A 19,757-nucleotide genomic window follows, 5' to 3' on the forward strand; every position below is an offset into this window, starting at 1 on the left:
TTATGTATAATATATTTATATTTTAAAATCATTTTTGAAACACATACAACGACAAAAAAATATATTATATTTAGATTTAGATACTGAAAATTTATTTAAGCTATAGATTTAAGCGTGATTTTATGATTCTATTTAAGGATGAGTTTTTCTAACTCAAAATATTAATACAAAGCTGGGAGGAGTTTTGGTCGGGACGAGCTTTGGCAACTTGCCAAGTTACCGTTCTAAGCTGAATCATTAATTGAATAGAGTAGTAAAATTTAAACAAAACACTACTGGAGTACATACGTAGAAGGTAGAACAATAAAAATCTGAATCTAACACAACTGCACTTAAGTCAAGGCATTTAATTGAAGGTACAACTGACCAACTAAGATGTTAAGAGGAAAAACAGTTGTCAAAGTATAAGTCGCACCACACCCACTTAAAAACATAACCAAACATGCACATGCTTACTAAGGTACACAGATCCGATCCACAACATAAACTACTCCATACATGTATGGAAACAACCAAAACTCCAAATAAGGGTTCTATTAAACTTTTCAATTAATAAAGAGTACTGTAATATTTACTAATAATAAAAAAATATATATTTTTAAATTTTATAAAACATAAAAAAAATAAATGAAAATAATGTAGTGAAAAATATTGTGCATTTTGGTTGCTTGAGAAATAATACTCCAATCCAATTAGCACCGTCAAGTATATGAGTAGAAGATAGAAACTAAAAGCATTACACACACTCACTCACCTCCAGATCTCCAACTACACTCACCGTAAACCCTAATCTACACGCACATGAACGCTTTCTTCTCCGATTAATTCTATCTCTTCAATTATGGGCCACATAAACCTGCCGGCATCCAAGCGGAACGCGCGGCAGTGGCGTCTCCTCGACCTCGTCACCGCCGGTTTTTTCGCCGCCGTCGTCATCTTCTTCCTGCTCGTCTTCACGCCGCTCGGCGACTCGCTCGCCGCCTCCGGCCGTGAATCGCTGCTCAGCTCCTCCGCCGATCCCAAGCAGCGCCACCGACTGACTGCGCTAGTGCAAGCCGGGGAACACAAGGTGGAGTATTGCACGGCGGAGGCGGTGGATCATATGCCGTGTGAGGATCCGAGGAGGAACAGTCAGTTGAGTAGAGAAATGAACTTTTATCGGGAGCGGCATTGTCCGGCGCCGGAGGAGACTGCGTTGTGCTTGATTCCGCCTCCCCACGGCTATCGTGTGCCTGTCCCCTGGCCTGATAGCTTGCACAAGGTAGTTAAATTTAGAATTGAATGCGTAATTGTGATTTAATTGTATCGATTGCTTGCACATCATGTGATTTCGGTTTAATATTAGACCTGACAGGGATCGGTGATTGCAGAAATATGTAGCTTTTTGGTAGATAATGAACTTGAATGGATTATTGTGTAGTTTTTTAGTTCGAGTGAGTTGATGTGAGATCGGTATAATACTGTAATGCTGCACTGGGATTACTATTTACATTTTTGAATGCAGTTTTGTTGTTTAATCATGTTGTATCTGCTATAAATTGGCTAAAGTCTGCTTACATTGTATACTTGCTTGATGTTTGTTTGTTAATTGGTACTCCACTTGGCATCATGGTGAGATGTAATTTGCTGTGCAAAATATGGAATTTGACGCTGTGACTATTAAGATTGATGAGTGTTGTTAGTATATGATCTGCTTGGCTTTTGCTCTCACCATCTTCTACTAGATGTAGCAACCCTGGTTCTTAGAAGCTTTCCCTTTTTCTTCTTGTTATAAAGATCTAAATATTAGAGTATTAGATGACCTTTTTTAATCATGTTTGATGGAATGCTAGAGGTCAGATTAGAGTGAATGCAAACAAGGGAAGACACATTTTTTTCGCTCCTTCGTATTCTGTTTATCATGAATGTAAACCTCCAGTTTATGTTATTATTAGACTTAGAGTGATGTGTAAAAAAGGATATAAAGATTGATTACAATAAGGTCTTTGTCTCATGTATTCCTAATACCCTAGTCTTGCTGTGCTCGATCCAGTTTGCTAGTCCGTGAAGCGATTGATGTAAGTACTAGATGTGGGGCATTCTTAATTGTGAAAGCAAGAACATTGAACGAGGCGTCTGTAGAGAAATTGTGTCTTTGTTGTATTATAGTATTATACAATTAAGCATCTTATGTGTACTTGTTGATCTCTAACCTCTTGGAACAATTTTCCATCTTCTCTACCTCAATTAAGTACTTTATTAGAATGTAGGACTTTCTCTTTACTCTATGTACCAAAGTTTTTCACCAAACTTGTGGATTTTGTTTTGTAGATATGGCATGAGAATATGCCGTACAATAAGTTAGCTGACCGGAAAGGGCATCAAGGATGGATGAAAAAGGAAGGCCCGTACTTCATCTTTCCTGGTGGGGGCACTATGTTTCCAGATGGAGCAGTACAATATATCGATAAACTTAAGCAGTATATACCAATTGCTGGTGGAGTTCTTAGAACTGCTCTTGATATGGGCTGTGGGGTAGGAACCTTTGTTTCACTTACTGAGTTTTGGATATTATGTCTTTATTTTGGGGCTATATAGTCAAATTACTTTGCAGGTTGCCAGTTTCGGGGGTTATTTGCTTTCTGAAGACATTTTAGCACTCTCTTTCGCGCCTAGAGATTCACACAAAGCTCAAATACAGTTCGCTTTAGAAAGAGGAGTTCCAGCATTTGTAGCCATGCTTGGCACTCGCAGGCTTCCGTTTCCTGCCTTTTCATTTGACTTGATGCATTGTTCTCGCTGCTTAATTCCTTTTACGGCATATAGTAAGTTTGTATGCAAGTACATGGATAGCCACAATACTCACTGCTTTAAATTTTAACATTGGGGGATCTGTTTATTTTCAGATGCGACATATTTCATGGAGGTTGATCGCTTGCTTCGCCCGGGAGGGTACCTTGTCATCTCTGGCCCCCCTGTACAGTGGCCTAAACAAGATAAGGAATGGGCTGATCTTCAAGCTGTAGCCAGAGCATTATGTTATGAGCTTATCGTTGTGGATGGCAATACAGTTATATGGAAAAAGCCTAATGGAGATTCATGCCTACCAAACCAGAATGAATTTGGGCTCGAATTGTGTGAGGAGTCCGACGACCCAAGTTCTGCATGGTATTTGTTGACTCAGACGCTCATACTCTGTCTCTCTCAGTCTCGTGTTTGTTTACATCTATTAATTTATTATACAGTCCATGTCAAGTCCTCTTGGTATTGGAGGAATATGCAGCAGATCTCCAAAAGCTTATCTGAAACAAGCAAATATACATTGAGATGAAAAGAGGATAAAATACATGTAGACTTACTTCTTTTTTATTTCAGGTACTTTAAACTAAAGAAATGTGTGAGCCGTATGTCTTTTTTCAATGGAGATTTTTCTGTTGGAACAATTCCAAAGTGGCCTGAGAGGCTCAGTAAAGCTCCTATTCGGGCTTCACTAGTAAAAAGTGGAATTGACGTCTTTGATGCTGACACTAGGAGATGGGTGAGGAGGGTTAGTTATTACAAAAAATCATTGAAGCTAAAACTGGGTACTCAAGCTGTTCGAAATGTTATGGATGCGAATGCATTTTTTGGAGGTTTTGCTGCTGCAATATCATCTGATCCTGTGTGGGTTATGAATGTTGTTCCTGCTGGCAAGCCCTCGACTTTAGGTGTTATTTATGACAGAGGCCTTATTGGGTTATACCATGATTGGTGAGTATGACTGCATTTTCCTTTTACATCTGAGCTAAAGTTTAGGTACCTTATTTGCCATGTTACAGAACCCTTATGTATAGCTAGGTTACGAAGTATATTTAATATATTTTTAATGATGTTTTTTCAATTATATTTTATCTTTTATTGCTTGCTTCCCCATTCCCACCGTTTTGCCTTCGGCTAATTTTGACTTGCATTCTTAGGTGTGAACCATTCTCAACTTATCCTCGGACCTATGATTTTATACATATATCAGCAATTGAGTCCCTTGTGAAAGATCAGCATTCTGGCAGGAGCAGGTAGATTTATTATTGGGCTTTATATTACCTTTTGGAAATTTATGTTAATAAGATTATGAATGTAGAGGCTACTTGGTTTGACGTTATGATTAAGAGAACTCCTCTTAATCATATTTTAACTGGCTGTATTTTGTATTTTTATAATGTATATAAAATGGTATATATGCTGTTTGCGACCAGCTAATATTTGAACTGCTAGTGGGAAAACCTAGCAAATATTAGTTTTGTCTTTAGTTGAAATAGTTTATCATCTCTATATGCACAGAACTGGACCCGTCAAATTCATTTTTCTAATGGCAAGAGCAGGAGCCTCGTGCCTGTGAAATTGCGTTCGAATAATATGTTAGTTAATTTTGGTCGCAGCTAGATTTTGAACAAAAAGCAGGATGTCCAACTGGCTAACCAGTTAGCACGTGATTTCGATATTTTGGTGCAGTGTCCTGCTTAAACTTTTGTTCCCTCGGCACTTACAATTATATCGGTCCAAAGATTTATTTGCGGAGTCCTATACAGTATATGCCTGAACTGATTATCTCTACTTGTTTGCACTGGAACAAATTTTCATTCTAACAAGTCTTTTTCTGTGCTTCTCTGTGGCTAGATGAATTAGTAAATACCGTGCTTTTCTGTGACCAGATAAATTAGTAAATACTACTAGAATTTTGGAATCTTAATATTATGGTGTTACAGGTGTCACCTTGTGGACCTGATGGTGGAAATTGATAGAATTTTGCGCCCAGAAGGAACAGTAGTCATTCGAGACTCACCAGAAGCAATTGAAAAAGTAGATCGTATTGCTCACGGTGTCAGATGGACAACTGTGATACATGACAAGGAACCTGAATCACATGCAAGAGAGAGAATTTTGGTAGCAACAAAGAAACTGTGGACATTACCCTCAACATCCCACTGATACAGACCTTTTGTGTTTTGTAATTTAGGTATATCTCCTTCCAAATCCCTGTTGTCCGGTTCTTGCTAAAGGCCATTAATTGCAAATGTATCAATTGATGCATTTATTTTTCTTGTTTCAATATATTATTTATATGTAGTGGTAGTTCTTCAAAGAACAATAGAAAATGTATAAAGGTGGAAAAAGATGTGCATGTTTCTGTTCAAACTCGGGCACGATTTGTTGATTTTAAGTTACATATGTCACTGGTTGAGTTGTAACTTGTAAGTCCTCATTCTTATCATGTGAATATATGTAACAAATCTTACCATAATGAAACATGTGAGGCGATGCCGGTTAAGTAATTCTACCAATTCTGAATGAGGGGATGTAAAGCCTCCCGTCAAGTTCTAGCCTACCCTGTTGTGCTTAGCGTGATTGTCAAGTATGAACTTGTTATGGACTAGATCATATGTGAAGGCCTTTTATGACAATTTGCTGATTCTGTAGGTTTATGTTACTTTGTCTGCGTGTGTGTGCAAGTTTTAGCCTAGTTTTGATTAGTTTGTTGCAACAATGCGAACGTAGACTATTATAAAACCTTGTAATTCAGGTAAGCTTACATCATTTCTAGCTTTGGCAAATTTAGTAGGAGTGACGAAATTACAATTTCAAAACGGAAGTGGCCAATAGGTAACCAGAATTATTAAATACTAATAGAATACAGTACATTATAAACTCTAGTATGACGTTGCGGGTTTGAAATTGAGGTTGGTCTTCAAACAGCCACCTTAGTGCTCAGGACTAAGGTAACAATTTAGTATAGCTGATATATTTCTATTGAAAATGATTAGTGAAAAAATCGATTATGAATATCAGCATGTTCTTAAATTTAAATGTGTGTAATCGAAACTTTAGTGCTGCATAACAATATTTAAGTCTGATACTCGGATATTAGACCATATAGTTTCCGCATGACTCTTAAATAATAATTAAAGAATCTTGGTTCAAAAGAGCTCTTATAGATTTCTATAGATTTTTTTCAAAAATATAAGAATCTCTTCTTTTTTCTTTCATTTAGAAGCCTCTACATGATTCTTAATTTGTTTTTTTGAGTACTAAAATTCTCATTCTCACATATTCATACCTCTTTTCTTTTCCCTTTCTCTTTTGATTTGACACATATTAACAAAATAAAAAGTAAAAATAACAGAAGTTGACATTCTTAAAAATATAAATTATTATTAAGAATTACATATTTTATCTTATATTTAAGAACCAACTTGGGTAGGAAAATGCTTTTGGACAAGGGACCACGGGGACTCAATGCAGTCCTTCCTTGGTGATATTCAAATCGATGCTTGGCATTAGTTAAGGGGACCATTGGCAATCCTCCAAGACTCCGATGATATATGTCAGTCAGGTGTCGCGGTGTGGCCTTTCATATTACACACGAGAATAGAACCGACGAGTCTTCTAATAGGTTGATGTTGAGTTTGGATGAGAGGGCAAGCTACGGGGAGATGGAGGAAGGTTCACGATGTATGCGTTCAACATGTAACCACCGTCTGGTTCATTAATGACTTGTTGCCGCTGTTTTCCAAGTCATTGCCTATGCCCATTCCCACATTGCATTTATTTCAATTCACGATTTGGACCCCCGTCGCCCATCACTGTCAATCTCTCAATTTCTACTTCACTCACGGGCAGCAAATTTTTTTATATATAGTCCCCGGGAATTACCGGTTAACTGTTAATGGATTGAATAAGATGTTTTGATTATCTGATTGAAGTAGATGTTTTGACTAGCGGATTAAATTAACTGTTTCCCGTAAATCTGTTTGATAAATAACTGATTGATTAGTTATTTCTGACACAAACCAAAACATCTGACCCAAAAAACTCCTCAAAATAGTCTTTTTAAAATTAACTTCTTAGATCCAAACTTCTATTTTAATCCACTAACTATCAAACACTAATTTTAACGGATTGTAGCGATCAAACCTCTAACTTCCAAGTATGATCCAGGAATCGGGAATACCGTCAACAAAGTATAGCCTGAAATAAAGTTTTAACATTTTGTACTAGTCATTATGTATTCTTAGAATTTTTTTATAAAATAAATTTAAATTTTGTATCAAAGTCAACTATCTTGTCTAATTTAGTATAAAAGTACTCTTTTTGTCCAAATCTACATGTCCATTTTGAAGCGAAAAAATTGTCTAATTTAGGATAGAATTGATTTCCAAAAAAAATTCACCATAAAGATACAGTGTATTTTGAAAGGTGCATAAAGTTGAGTTCCAAGAATTACAATAAATATTGTGATAAATTTGTGTTAAAAAAAGAGACGGGCATGTAATTTGGGATAATTTTTTTTTTTAACGAGGTACGTAGATTGGGACGGAGGGATACCTTATAGTGATGTCATTTTTTAATTATATAATATATATAGATATATGTATGTATGTATGTATATTTGAGTCTAACTTGGATCAATTTGATTACTCTCTTCGTCCTCATTTACATGTTCATTTTGATTTTTGACTAGTCAAATTGATTATATTTTGACTGAATATACATTAAATTCTAGTTTTAATGAAATTCTAGTTCATTTTATAAGTATAAAGTAATGAAATTATAGATATATGTAGCATTCTAGTTTTAGCGAAATTCTAGTTCACCTTGTAAGTATAAAGTAAGGAAATTATCATATGTATCACATTACAGTTTATGAGTATAAAACAGTAGGTGATTTTTTGTGATTCACAGTATCACACTGTAACTTATAAATATATATATCATTATTAATTTTACTAGGATACTTTGAAGGTTTATAATGGATTTAAACTGACATGTTTCATATGGGAAATCTGAAATTTAAACATATACTTTAAAAAAAATAGTATTTGACCAGACTATTGCGTCCGATGGTTGATCTTGACTTTCAAATATTTGGTCATCACATGGACCCCCTTTATTTTATTCCTTTATTTGGTTTATAGGTTGCTTAACTTTTTGATATATACTTCTAAATGTGTCGACGGTGTAGCAAAAGTTGTTTTTCAAAAAAAAAAATCTTTTTGTGAATAAAAGTATATAACAATTTTTATAATTCATGAAAAGAACATCTTAAAAATAATAACTTTTGCTATGCAGTTTAAACATTTAGAAATGTGTCAAAAAGTTAAACGACTTATAAAACAAAACAGAGGGAGAATGAGTAGTATCATAATGGGGGCCTTGACATTTTGTCAATATTATCACATAATATGATGAGACCGTGTGGATGGATTTAAAATAAGTGTTCATCTATTAAAATAAAAAAAGTGAAATAGAAGTTAGTTACAAGTAAAGATTTATAACTGGTTAAAGTGTTTGAGAAGGAAGTAATTTTGAAAGAAAACTAACATTTGTAACTTTTAAAATCGCTTCTGTTTTTTTACGCAAACGAGACACAGAAAGCAAAAGTCAATTTTTAAAAAAAAGTATCATCTGGCGTTGTCAAATGGAAGAGCATCTTCAACAGGGTTGACTATAATCATTGGTCAAGTTGGATTTGTAAAACATTATGTAAAATTTGTTGAACCTGTAAGACATTGTGCTTCGATGGTATCGGCTATATTGGTTGACTATAATTTAAAAATAATATATTATTAATATTTATATTGTTATAAATTGAATATATCAGTTTAATACGATAATAAATGATGTGTAACCTTCATACATATTTCTTACAATCCTGTAGAATTTTGACAAATTTAGTGATCCATAAGAGGTTGGCTAAAATTATAGACAAAGAATCAGTGTGATTCGAGTGCTATGCGAATTTTTGAAGAAATTGACTATATTTTTTGTTTTTGACATACAAACTCAATTTTTAACTAAGAGGTGTTTATGATTGGAGATACTCTAAGGTGTTTTGATGTTTGGGTGGTTCAATTATAGTTTAACTGAAATTATATATATTGTAAGATCAAGAAAATATGTCATTAAAAAATGTATCGTTTATATTTTAAAAATAATTTTCTGTATTTCAAAAATAAATAATTATTTAAGTAACAATATATTAATTTGACTTTTTAAAAATTAATTAATCATGTAATCAAGAAAGAAGTGAGCGGTAACACTGTTTTCGAGCTTCTTGGGTACTTTGACACTGCACTGTTAAGTCTAACAGCATAACAGGTGATTTCCTGGATCCTGATTTGACATAACACTGTTAACAGGTGCTTCGTGAAGCTGCCTGAGACGTCGGTGTTTCAAATTACGTTATTTTACTTGCCCATATAATATTACGATTTACGTGTATCAGTGTCTGTATCAGGTAGTAAAAGACATAAAAGTGTATGTGCATATTTTGTTCATCACCTTGCATGCTCATTAACACTACTCTATGAAATTTAAGGTACTCCGCAATCGTAAACAAATTTTGTAATTAAATATACCAATGTGATCAAATAAGGATGTAGGACCTGTTTGGCGAGTGGCCACTACTCATATATACGAAAAAGTAAGTTCTTAATTTTTTTTAAAGAAAATATACTTTTTATAATCTTCTTGGATATAAATAATAAAAAAGCGTTTAATATTGGTTTTAAAAAAAGCGTTTAATATTCATTATTTAAAAAAAATAAAACTTATTTATAAAAAAACATACAGTCCTGTAATTTTTACTTCCTCCGTTACCGTGATTGTTTACGTTCACTGTTTGCACGCATCTCGAGGCTCTTCTAGAATAATTCCATAACTTTTTTAAAAAAATTTCTGTTTTTAATAAAAGTTTAAACATCAAACTTTTATACATAGAATAAAAGTTTAAAATATATATTATAGAATTATATTTTAAATGAATATGAAAAATGTGTCAAAAAATAATGTAAAAAAATTAGGGAACAAGAGAGTACATAACTAAACTCATAATTCTGAAAAATAAAATTAGCTAAAGTGGTGTGTAATCCCACAGAACAAGTTGAAAATAGTGTTGAATAAAGTGAAAATCATGGTCCTGAAAACCTGTGATTAAGCGATTGGACATATAGCCTACAAAGTAGGCAGTCTAGCTCCCCCAGAGGCTCTGATGGGAGAGATCCATGCAAATGCAAGTAGCAGCTAGACTCCTCCTCCTCGCTTTAGACTTTATCCCATCATTTATCATCTCATTTCTCGCCTTCATCATCGTGTGCACTGTACTACTATATGCACATCATTGTCTTTTTTATATCCATGGATGAATGAATACATACTGTATGATGGAGAGAGCATCATCATTTAGTTTTGTTGGTTTCGCAGACTTAACGTCTAGCTCTGGTCCTACATTTTGTTTCCTTCCGTGCGCTTATCGGGGAGAGATAACAAAATAATATCACAACCGTGCTGAACGCTGATTGGCTCCATTTTTTAAAACTCACGTGTTTAAGTTAAAAACAGACGGCTCATTTAAATCAATATTATAAATCCAAATCTAAAAAATCGAGAATACTAGTTATTTTAGCAACTTGTTTTTATTTATGAAAATTTTGGTTTTACAAACATATAAAAAACCGTTTTTAAAGATAATTTATCATATTATATTATTATATTAACAATTTTTTATAGCTTATAAGTGGTGATTAAATATCAAAAAAAATTATTCAAATACATAAATTAAAAATTAATTTTCATTTATAAATAATTTTTCAGTTATAAATAATATTTTTTAAAATTAAGCCAAACAATCTATAAATTGGAAACTAATGTATGCAGTGCAAGTGTGCAATAGATCTTCCTGTCTGCTCTGGTCCTTCCTGGATATCCATTCTTTACCCGATTAATGCTGTAAATTAATTACTGCTGCTCTATTCTATTCTGAGGAATGTTATTATAAATACCCACGTACGCATTACATATAAGATTAATTATACCAACAACTTTAGAGCTTAAATTACATGAAGATGGTAGATCATCAGTCTGCTTCACTGTCACTTTTCTTGCCATTAATATTTGTTAACCCTACCTCATGCCCATGCCCCCTAACTTCCCATCCCTCCCCCCTCCTTGTACTATTTGTTTCTTAGTTTTTATTTTGTATTTTTGCCCTCAATACTTCATGTTTGGCTGATGTTTAGGAAAAAGTAGAAATCGTGAAACAATATTAACATTCTTTATTGATTTTTTTACACAAACGGTATGAATAAGTACTTATAAATTTGAAGTCGGGCTTTTAAATCAGGTGTTATATTTGCATGTGACGTTAGTTTAAGTGGATATCCCATCAATATTTTGGTTGATATTAATATATTTTCGAGAAAATAAATGAAATAAAATAATAAAAATAAATGGAAATAATAGAAACAAGATAAAAGTTTTAAAATTTATTTTTAATGAGTGTAAGATTATTATGATGATTCATAAGATTTGAGAAAAAAATTGGACATGAGAGACTATTTTAGTATAGGATGTGAATAATGGAATAAAAATTTTAATGATCTGTTTTTAAAGATTATATTGTCAGATGAAAAAAATTCCGGATGAGTTTTGTTTCTAATTTATTTTGTTTATTTTCTGTGAGAGTTTGGTTTTTTTTTTTTAGTCAATTCAGGACGTTTTGTAAGAATTTAATTCTAATAATAAAGATTTATATGGGGTGACAATTATCGCAGATAGCTGAAACTAGTTGTAATGAAGTCAAATACATGTACATATGTTAATTTCAAATCGTTTGATTGTGTCTTCATAAAAACTATATTAATCAACAATATAATTCGGTTTATATTTGTTTGATTCGATTGTATATATGGATGCGGTATGATTTAATATTATTAAATTAAACTTTTTTTCAAAAGAAATTAGTTTCAAACAATTATTCATAATATAATTTAAATTTATTCAATTTTCTTAAAATTCATTCATCTCGATAGAATACATTTTTTTTTTTATATTTATCAAGATTGCATGAGATGTATGTAAGATTGTTGGTGAACAACTTATCAATGAATTTCCATTAAAGTTAATCGGAAACCAGCTGGATAACATAATAGAAGAAATATAATGATTATTAAATTTTACAAGGATTGTATTCAATGATAAAATTAGGTATGATAATCGAATATTTTTATATTAAAAATTTTAAATCACTACATATATATCTATATAATTATTAATAATCGAACTATTTATAAATTAAAAAATGTTCAATATTCTAAATATCATCAAATATTACAATATATCTTACAAACCTAAAATACATTCTTATATTTAAAAAAATATTTCATTATCTTAAAGATTTTGTTAAATATCTGGCAAGATTCTAATAAATTTTCAAGATCCTAATTAATACTACTCCATTTCCAATATTATAAAGGCCACGCTAAGGCCAATAGTGTGGCCTTGCACCGTCTCATCTCGTTGTGAAACTTTACACACTTCACCTAATACTGCTGGTAGAGAAGGTATTACACAGATCCCAAAGTTCAGACAGAAGCTCTGATCAAGCATTTGAATCCCTCTCTTGTAATATGCTTCTTTTAGTTTTAGTTCTGCTCCCTCCATCTCTTTTTTCCTTTTGTGGTTTGGTACTAGTATATCCATATACTTTTCATAAGACAAATTACTTATTTACGTCTATAGATTGAATATAATTAAGAATGGTTTTGTTTAATTCATATTCATGATTAAAGTTTTTAAATTTAATAATACAAAATGCAAAATTAAAGATATAACGATCAAAAATATGTATTGAGATAAAGATAAACAAAAAAGTATTAGATTCGAGGGAGTATTACATAATTTTTATTTATTTATTGTCCAAATATCCATAACAAATTTCTTTTCAATATTTCGTCTAAATATTTTTATTTACTTCCTTATTGAAATATCCACAACAATGGTGTAAAAATGTCACCTATTTTCTACTCTGCACACCTCAGACAGAGAAAGATGAAGAAAGTCAACTGACTCTTTTTCCCATTACTTGTTTTTGTTGTACATGTACATGCATATGTGTATGTAACTATAAACTATGTAAGGCTTTCAACTCTCCACATAATACATATAATCTTTTTATATCCATATTATCTCTTGAATCTTTTTCCCTGTGTTCAAACTTGAAAAATCAAACCTTTTTAAACTCCCTTGTTTCTTTCTGCTTTTCTTGGTCCCTTTTCATGAACTCCGCCTTTTCGTAAGTCAAGCATGCACTGTCAACAAGAGATACTACTATAAAACTAGCCTACACTCTAGGGTTTCTTTCATTGAGTAAAATCTTGGGCTTTGTGTTTCTGATTCACATAGAAATTCAAAAAGGGCTTTTTTTTATTTGCTTTGTTTCTCTCTCTTTCTCTGAAAGATTTCAGCTTTTGTTGAGAGGAAGCTGGAGACATTTGGATTTGTCCTTGTGTCTCCCCACCCTCTCCAGTCTCCATCTCTTTCTTGATATGTAAATTAAAGATTGAAATTTTAAGTTTTTTTTTTTTTGATGAGCTTTGGGGGTTTTCTTGAAAACAGTTCCAGTGGTGGGAGAGGAAATAACAACATGCCCTCTGGTGCAATCACTCAGCCTCACCAGCAGCTTGTCACTCACCAGTCTCTTGCAAAGTCTATGTTCAGCTCTCCTGGCCTCTCTCTTGCCCTTGTATTTACCCTCCCTTTAGTCCTCTCTTGTTTCTTTTGATGCTGTAGATACAAATTGTTGTTTCTGACAGTGTTTTTTTTGTGTGGTCTTGGCAAAAACAGCAAACAAATATGGAGGGGCAAGGGGAGGTGATGAGATTGGGTGAAGAGAATACTAGTAATGTTGGTGGTAGAATTAGAATGAGAGATGAAGAACATGAGAGCAGATCTGGCAGTGATAATATGGAGGGAGCTTCTGGTGATGATCAAGAGGGTGATGAAACAAGGCCACCAAGAAAGAAAAGATACCACCGACACACTCCCCAACAAATTCAAGAACTTGAACAGTATAAATTTATGATCTTTTTTATATGTGAATACACAAATCTTGATGCTTTAGATTCTTGTTACATGGGTTTTTGTTTTTGGTTTAGGCTTTTTAAAGAGTGTCCTCATCCTGATGAGAAGCAAAGACTGGAGCTCAGCAGAAGGCTTTCTTTGGAGACTAGGCAAGTGAAGTTTTGGTTTCAGAATAGAAGAACTCAGATGAAGGTAATGAGCAGAATTACTGGATTGTTTTGAACAATTTTTGTGTTATGTGTTTTTAATTGATGAAATTTATGTGCATTAGACTCAACTGGAGCGCCATGAGAATTCACTACTTAGGCAAGAAAATGATAAGCTTAGAGCTGAAAATATGTCAATTAGAGAAGCTATGAGAAATCCCATGTGCACAAGTTGTGGTGGTCCAGCCATGGTTGGAGAGATTTCCTTAGAAGAACAACATCTTCGGATGGAAAATGCGCGATTGAAAGATGAATTAGACAAGGTTTGTGCACTGACCGGGAAGTTTTTGGGGCGTCCCGTTTCATCTTTAGGCACTCCAACAAGTTTGGAATTGGGTGTTGGAGGAATGGGATTTGGTAGTTTGAGCTCAGTTTCAACAGCTGTGCCTCTAGGCCAGCATGATTTTGGTTCTGGAATTCCAAGTTCTTTGGCTGTGGTACCTCAAACAAGATCAAATTCGGGTCCCTCTGGGATAGAAAGATCAATGTACCTTGAGCTTGCATTGGCTTCAATGGATGAATTGGTGAAAATGGCCCAGACTGAGGAGCCTTTATGGGTACGAAATTTGGAAGGTGGAAGAGAAATGTTGAATTATGACGAATACTTGAGAATTTTCAATAATTCTTGTACTGGTCCGAGGCCTAATGGTTTTGTTACTGAGGCTTCTCGAGAGAATGGAATGGTGATTATCAATAGCTTAGCTCTTGTTGAGACACTAATGGATTCGGTGAGTTCATACATGATTTACTTTATAATCTTCTTGTATCTTCGTTATTTTGGATGTGTGTATTCTTTTGATTCTAACAAGTGATTTCAATTGAATAGAACAAATGGGCAGACATGTTTCCTAGTTTGGTTGCTAGAACATGCACAACAGATGTAATTTCAAATGGTATGGGGGGAACTAGAAATGGTGCACTTCAATTGGTAATAACCACAGTTCTCACAACCTTCCTGACATTTGTTAATTTTGAATTTTAGTGCAAGGATTATATGATCTTCTATTTGTTTTTGCAGATGCACGCGGAGCTGCAAGTTCTATCGCCATTGGTACCTATCCGGGAGGTACATTTTCTCCGATTTTGCAAGCAACATGCTGAGGGAGTTTGGGCTGTGGTTGATGTCTCCATCGACTCCATCAGAAATTCCTCGGGTGCACCACCATTTTTCAGCTGCAGAAGGCAACCTTCTGGCTGTGTAGTGCAAGATATGCCTAATGGATGCTCCAAGGTAATTAATGATTTCTTATCTACATTTAGAAAGCTTGGAAAAACTAGTTATGTTACTCAATTTGATGAAACTTGAAACATAGTTTGGCAGTGCCATCTCTTAGCCTTTAATGAGTTTGTTGAAGCAACCACAACCTTGGAACTTAGGAGACATTTAATATAAAAACAAGTGAAGAAACATAGAACATCTCCCAAGGAAGCCAAGTGAAGTGAAGATGCAATTTTGTATTCTTTAAACTAGTAAGAGATAGCCTGAGGCTCATGCATGTCAATACATTTGTTTAATACACTAATCTCTCCCAAAATCACTAATCTCCCGGTAGATCAAAAGCAAATTAAGATTTGGTGTTGTCATCGTTGTCTGTCAGAACCTTCCCAAACATTAAAAAGTGTAGATGCTTTATTTGGTACAGTTTACGTCAAAGTAATCAGATGGGTTTTGCTTAAAATCTGCTAACTACTACTGAGCTGATTATCAAATCGATGTTACTAGCAATATAATATGAGATATAATATACAAGTGTTATAATACTGACATACTATATGAATAGAAGTATCTATTACTCTTATTTCTGCACCTTGGGACACATTAATTTCTTATGATTTATAAGTATTGCATTGAAATCTACAAACATTGATTAATTAAAGTATGAATATGATGTTTCTATTCCAATCTTTGATGCTATGTGTGTCAATACATATTATTTTAAACAGTAGAATACTATTGCCTGGTTTCAGCCTCATGATAGTGTTTGATTTTCTAGTCGATCCAAGCTTTGTAGTCAAACCCGGGGACTGTCCCGATTTTGTTGTCACATGAGAGTATCTTATCTTAATCTAGGCTACCTCGTTCCTTCAAATCTTGCAGAACTTGTGTGGCCATTGTCCATTTTCATTTGGTTTTGTACCCTGTTAGTATTACTCACTCTAGGACATTGTCATGTCTCTCATTCAGCCCAATCTCTTTGACCATTTCCAAGATTCCTGTCTTCTTATGATCCAGTTTTAGTTCTAAAAGGGTTAAACCCTGAACCAGTGTGTTTATTGAAAATCAGGATAAATTTACGCACAATATACTTTGGATATTTTTCTTTAAAAATTGTAAAGCTGATGAATTTGCATACAGGTGACGTGGGTAGAACATGCAGAATATGAAGAAAATACAGTTCACCACTTGTACCGGCCTTTAATCAGATCAGGAATGGGATTTGGTGCCCAAAGATGGGTAGCCAATCTCCAACGCCAATGTGAATGCCTAGCAATTCTTATGTCTTCCGCGGTTCCATCACTAGACCATACTGGTAAAATCACAAACCAATGTTAACTCCTACAAAATTGTAACAAACAGTGAACATAGCTGAGAAATGGCATTGTTGCAGTAGTTACTTTGATAATACTAATTTATAACATGTTAATGCAGCAGCTATTACTACAAGTGGCCGCAAGAGCATGCTGAAACTAGCTCAAAGAATGACCAATAACTTCTGTGCCGGTGTCTGTGCCTCGACTGTGCACAAGTGGAACAAGCTCACGGCAGGAAATGTGGATGAAGATGTTCGTGTGATGACTAGAAACAGTGTCGATGACCCGGGTGAGCCACCAGGAATTGTGCTGAGCGCTGCAACCTCTGTCTGGCTCCCTGTCTCTCCGCAAAGACTGTTTAATTTTCTGCGTGATGAACGGCTGAGAAGCGAATGGGACATACTCTCTAATGGGGGGCCTATGCAAGAAATGGCCCATGTTGCTAAAGGCCAAGATCATGGCAATTGCGTTTCCCTCCTCCGTGCCAGTGTAATCACCCTTTCCCTCTTTTATTTCCCTCATTCTACACTCTACATATATGCTCCGAATATTATAGAATTTCGTACTTAACAAGTGCTTACAAACAAAATACCATAGAATAATACTACCTATATGATATAAATAAACGTTGATAGATAATTGCAGTAATCAATCACTTGTCAGGAAACCGAATGGACATGGACCATAGGCATGCACATATATAATAGTATAACTGTATAAGACATGCATGTGTAATAGTAGTGGTGTAGAAATAAGGTCATTTGGACTGACCATGGAAAAAGAGTGATGAAAGAGGACAAAGATGTAATTTGGAAGTATACAAGGGTCTGACTCATTCAGATCTACGGATATGTCATTGTTTTTTACCTTGATTTTACTTTTTCAATTATTCATACCCGAAAGTCAAAACACAAAGGCCACCACCTTTTCGGATCAGAAAGAGCGTCACCACTTTTAGCTTCCGAATCTTATTTTCATAATAAAGTAGTTGACTCCTTGTAAAAAGCTTACAGTGGCATTCCAGTAAATATTCAGCTCTTCAAGGGTATTTTGGTCTTTAAATATTTTTTCATTATTTTGCAGGCGATGAACTCCAATCAGAGCAGCATGCTGATCCTGCAAGAAACATGCATAGACGCGGCCGGGTCGCTTGTGGTGTACGCTCCGGTCGATATTCCTGCAATGAATGTTGTGATGAACGGTGGAGATTCTGCCTACGTGGCACTCCTCCCATCAGGCTTCGCTATTCTTCCTGATGGGCCTGATCCTCGTGGGCCATCTGGCAACGGTCCACTCAGCAATGGCGGGTCGGGTCATAGAGCAGGCGGGTCTCTTCTTACTGTGGCTTTTCAGATCCTGGTAAATAGTTTGCCTACTGCCAAGCTCACGGTAGAGTCTGTGGAGACAGTCAACAATCTCATATCGTGCACCGTTCAAAAGATCAAGGCTGCTGTTCGGTCCGAAAATTGAATCAGAAAAATTGCTAATTTTTTTCTGACTTGTAAGTTAAAAATAACGAATTTTGACTTATGAATCAGAAAATATTTTTAGCGATATAGACTATAAATTACAATACAGTTTTTCAAATATTATGGGTGTACGAGTCAAGAACGAACCGATGGTTTACATTTTTATCCATGCTATCTTGGGTATGGAGTGAAATTTAGGTCAGGAGATTTGTCCGGTCTTTCATACCTTAGTGTCATCAAACACAGGGTAATGGTTCGGTATTGTCATCAAAATTATACCTTAGTGTTTATGAATTATGAATGTGTGAAAGAACTTGTTTTTGCTTGTGGTGTTGACTGGTTTTATATTCTGGGAAATTACTCTAAATACCTTATATAATTTTTTAATGTTTTTTCTTATGTTTCCTATTGTTTGGGGACTATCAACCGGCCTACACAGCCATAACCGTTGCTATCCGGTAGTAAGGTTATATAACCTATGTCCAATGGTTTTTTCCAGCGTTTTTGGACGAGGTCTGTCCAGCATTTTTTAACTACCGGATGAAGATGTCCAGCGGTTAAAAAATGCTAGACGTATTAAACTTTTGTTATAATCGTGGACGATGAATATATCTAGCGGCCAGTATTAAACTTTTGTTATAATCATGGTCACTGTATATTCATTCAACAGCTGTTTAACAGGCCAAACACCCGTCCAGCGGTTAAAAATGCTGAATGTATTCGATGAAAATAGTGGGCCCCTTGCATACACACGCCAGAGAGGCTTGTTTCATGACTCTGTGATGGAAGAAATATTTTGATAAAAATAATTAAAATTCGTACTTGCTACCGATTTTTCGTGTTCCACAATATATCGATAAAGATAGTCGATGGGTGTAAGATAAGCAAGGATGGGAATTGGGAAAGAAGATTGGAGGAGGGTGATGATGATTGAGGAAGGAGGTGCATTTAATGAGTTTTGCAGAACTTGTTGCAGACAAGTAGGCCGGTCAATGGATCGGGTTCGGATCGGATCAGCTTAAATCTATATCTATATCCATTTATTTTATCGGATTCGGATCGGATCGGGACCGGATTTTTTACAGGCCGATCCATATTCAGATCCATTAGGATCACGGATCAGATATCTGGATCCATTTAACTTTTTCTGTTTTTTTAACTTAGATTAAAAAAAAAAAAGTATCGAATAATTATACACTGTCTTGAAATTAAAAACAAACTGAAATCATTGTTTAAGTTTGCACAACATGTCAGCATGACTACTCATTTTAAATTTATACTGCACTAATCATTTTTGCTACTTAAACTTATTAATCTCGGTCCAGCACTGAATGTTACGCTTGCCAACTTCCCAAGTCTCGAGATGGAAAACATAAACATATAAAAGGAGTTCAAGTTTTATGAGAATGCGTGTGTACATAAATTTTAAAATCTAAATTTATAACACTACAATCACTATAAATAAAATTAATTATTAATATATATATATATATATATATATATATATATTCTACCGGATCGGATCATCTTAAATCTATATCCGCTCCATTTATTATCGGATTTTTTTTTATCGGATCGGATTTTTTTTGGATGAATCCATATCCGCTAAGAAGATTCCGGATCGGAGCTCCGGTCCATTGACAGGCTAGACAAGTCACAAGGGCTTCATGCATTTTAT

At 34.5% G+C, this 19,757-nt stretch overlaps 2 protein-coding genes across 4 annotated transcripts; both read left to right on the plus strand.

The window, feature by feature from the left end:
- Nucleotides 1–677: 677 nt before the first annotated feature.
- Nucleotides 678–5,189, plus strand: LOC108209923 (probable pectin methyltransferase QUA3). Its single transcript, XM_017381138.2, has 7 exons — nucleotides 678–1,261; nucleotides 2,311–2,514; nucleotides 2,594–2,804; nucleotides 2,886–3,147; nucleotides 3,355–3,729; nucleotides 3,936–4,031; nucleotides 4,722–5,189. The coding sequence occupies exons 1-7, from the start codon at nucleotides 842–844 to the stop codon at nucleotides 4,942–4,944; spliced, it is 1,791 nt and encodes a 596-aa protein (XP_017236627.1). The 5' UTR covers nucleotides 678–841; the 3' UTR covers nucleotides 4,945–5,189.
- A 7,762-nt stretch (nucleotides 5,190–12,951) lies between these two features.
- LOC108205717 (homeobox-leucine zipper protein ANTHOCYANINLESS 2) lies at nucleotides 12,952–18,412 on the plus strand. 3 transcript variants are annotated; one of them, XM_017375756.2, is made up of 10 exons: nucleotides 12,952–13,084; nucleotides 13,408–13,534; nucleotides 13,636–13,859; nucleotides 13,947–14,064; nucleotides 14,144–14,806; nucleotides 14,905–15,006; nucleotides 15,097–15,309; nucleotides 16,435–16,609; nucleotides 16,729–17,099; nucleotides 17,694–18,286. In XM_017375756.2, the coding sequence occupies exons 1-10, from the start codon at nucleotides 13,068–13,070 to the stop codon at nucleotides 18,078–18,080; spliced, it is 2,397 nt and encodes a 798-aa protein (XP_017231245.1). In that variant the 5' UTR covers nucleotides 12,952–13,067; the 3' UTR covers nucleotides 18,081–18,286. The 3 variants fall into 3 exon arrangements, with proteins under 3 accessions (XP_017231245.1, XP_017231243.1, XP_017231244.1); XM_017375754.2 differs by lacking the exon at nucleotides 12,952–13,084 and having other exon boundaries at nucleotides 13,087–13,534; nucleotides 17,694–18,412; XM_017375755.2 differs by lacking the exon at nucleotides 12,952–13,084 and having other exon boundaries at nucleotides 13,246–13,534; nucleotides 16,732–17,099.
- The last annotated feature ends 1,345 nt before the right edge of the window (nucleotides 18,413–19,757 follow it).

The sequence above is a fragment of the Daucus carota genome, chromosome 2 (genome assembly GCF_001625215.2).
Source record: "Daucus carota subsp. sativus chromosome 2, DH1 v3.0, whole genome shotgun sequence".
Taxonomy (NCBI): Eukaryota; Viridiplantae; Streptophyta; class Magnoliopsida; order Apiales; family Apiaceae; genus Daucus; species Daucus carota.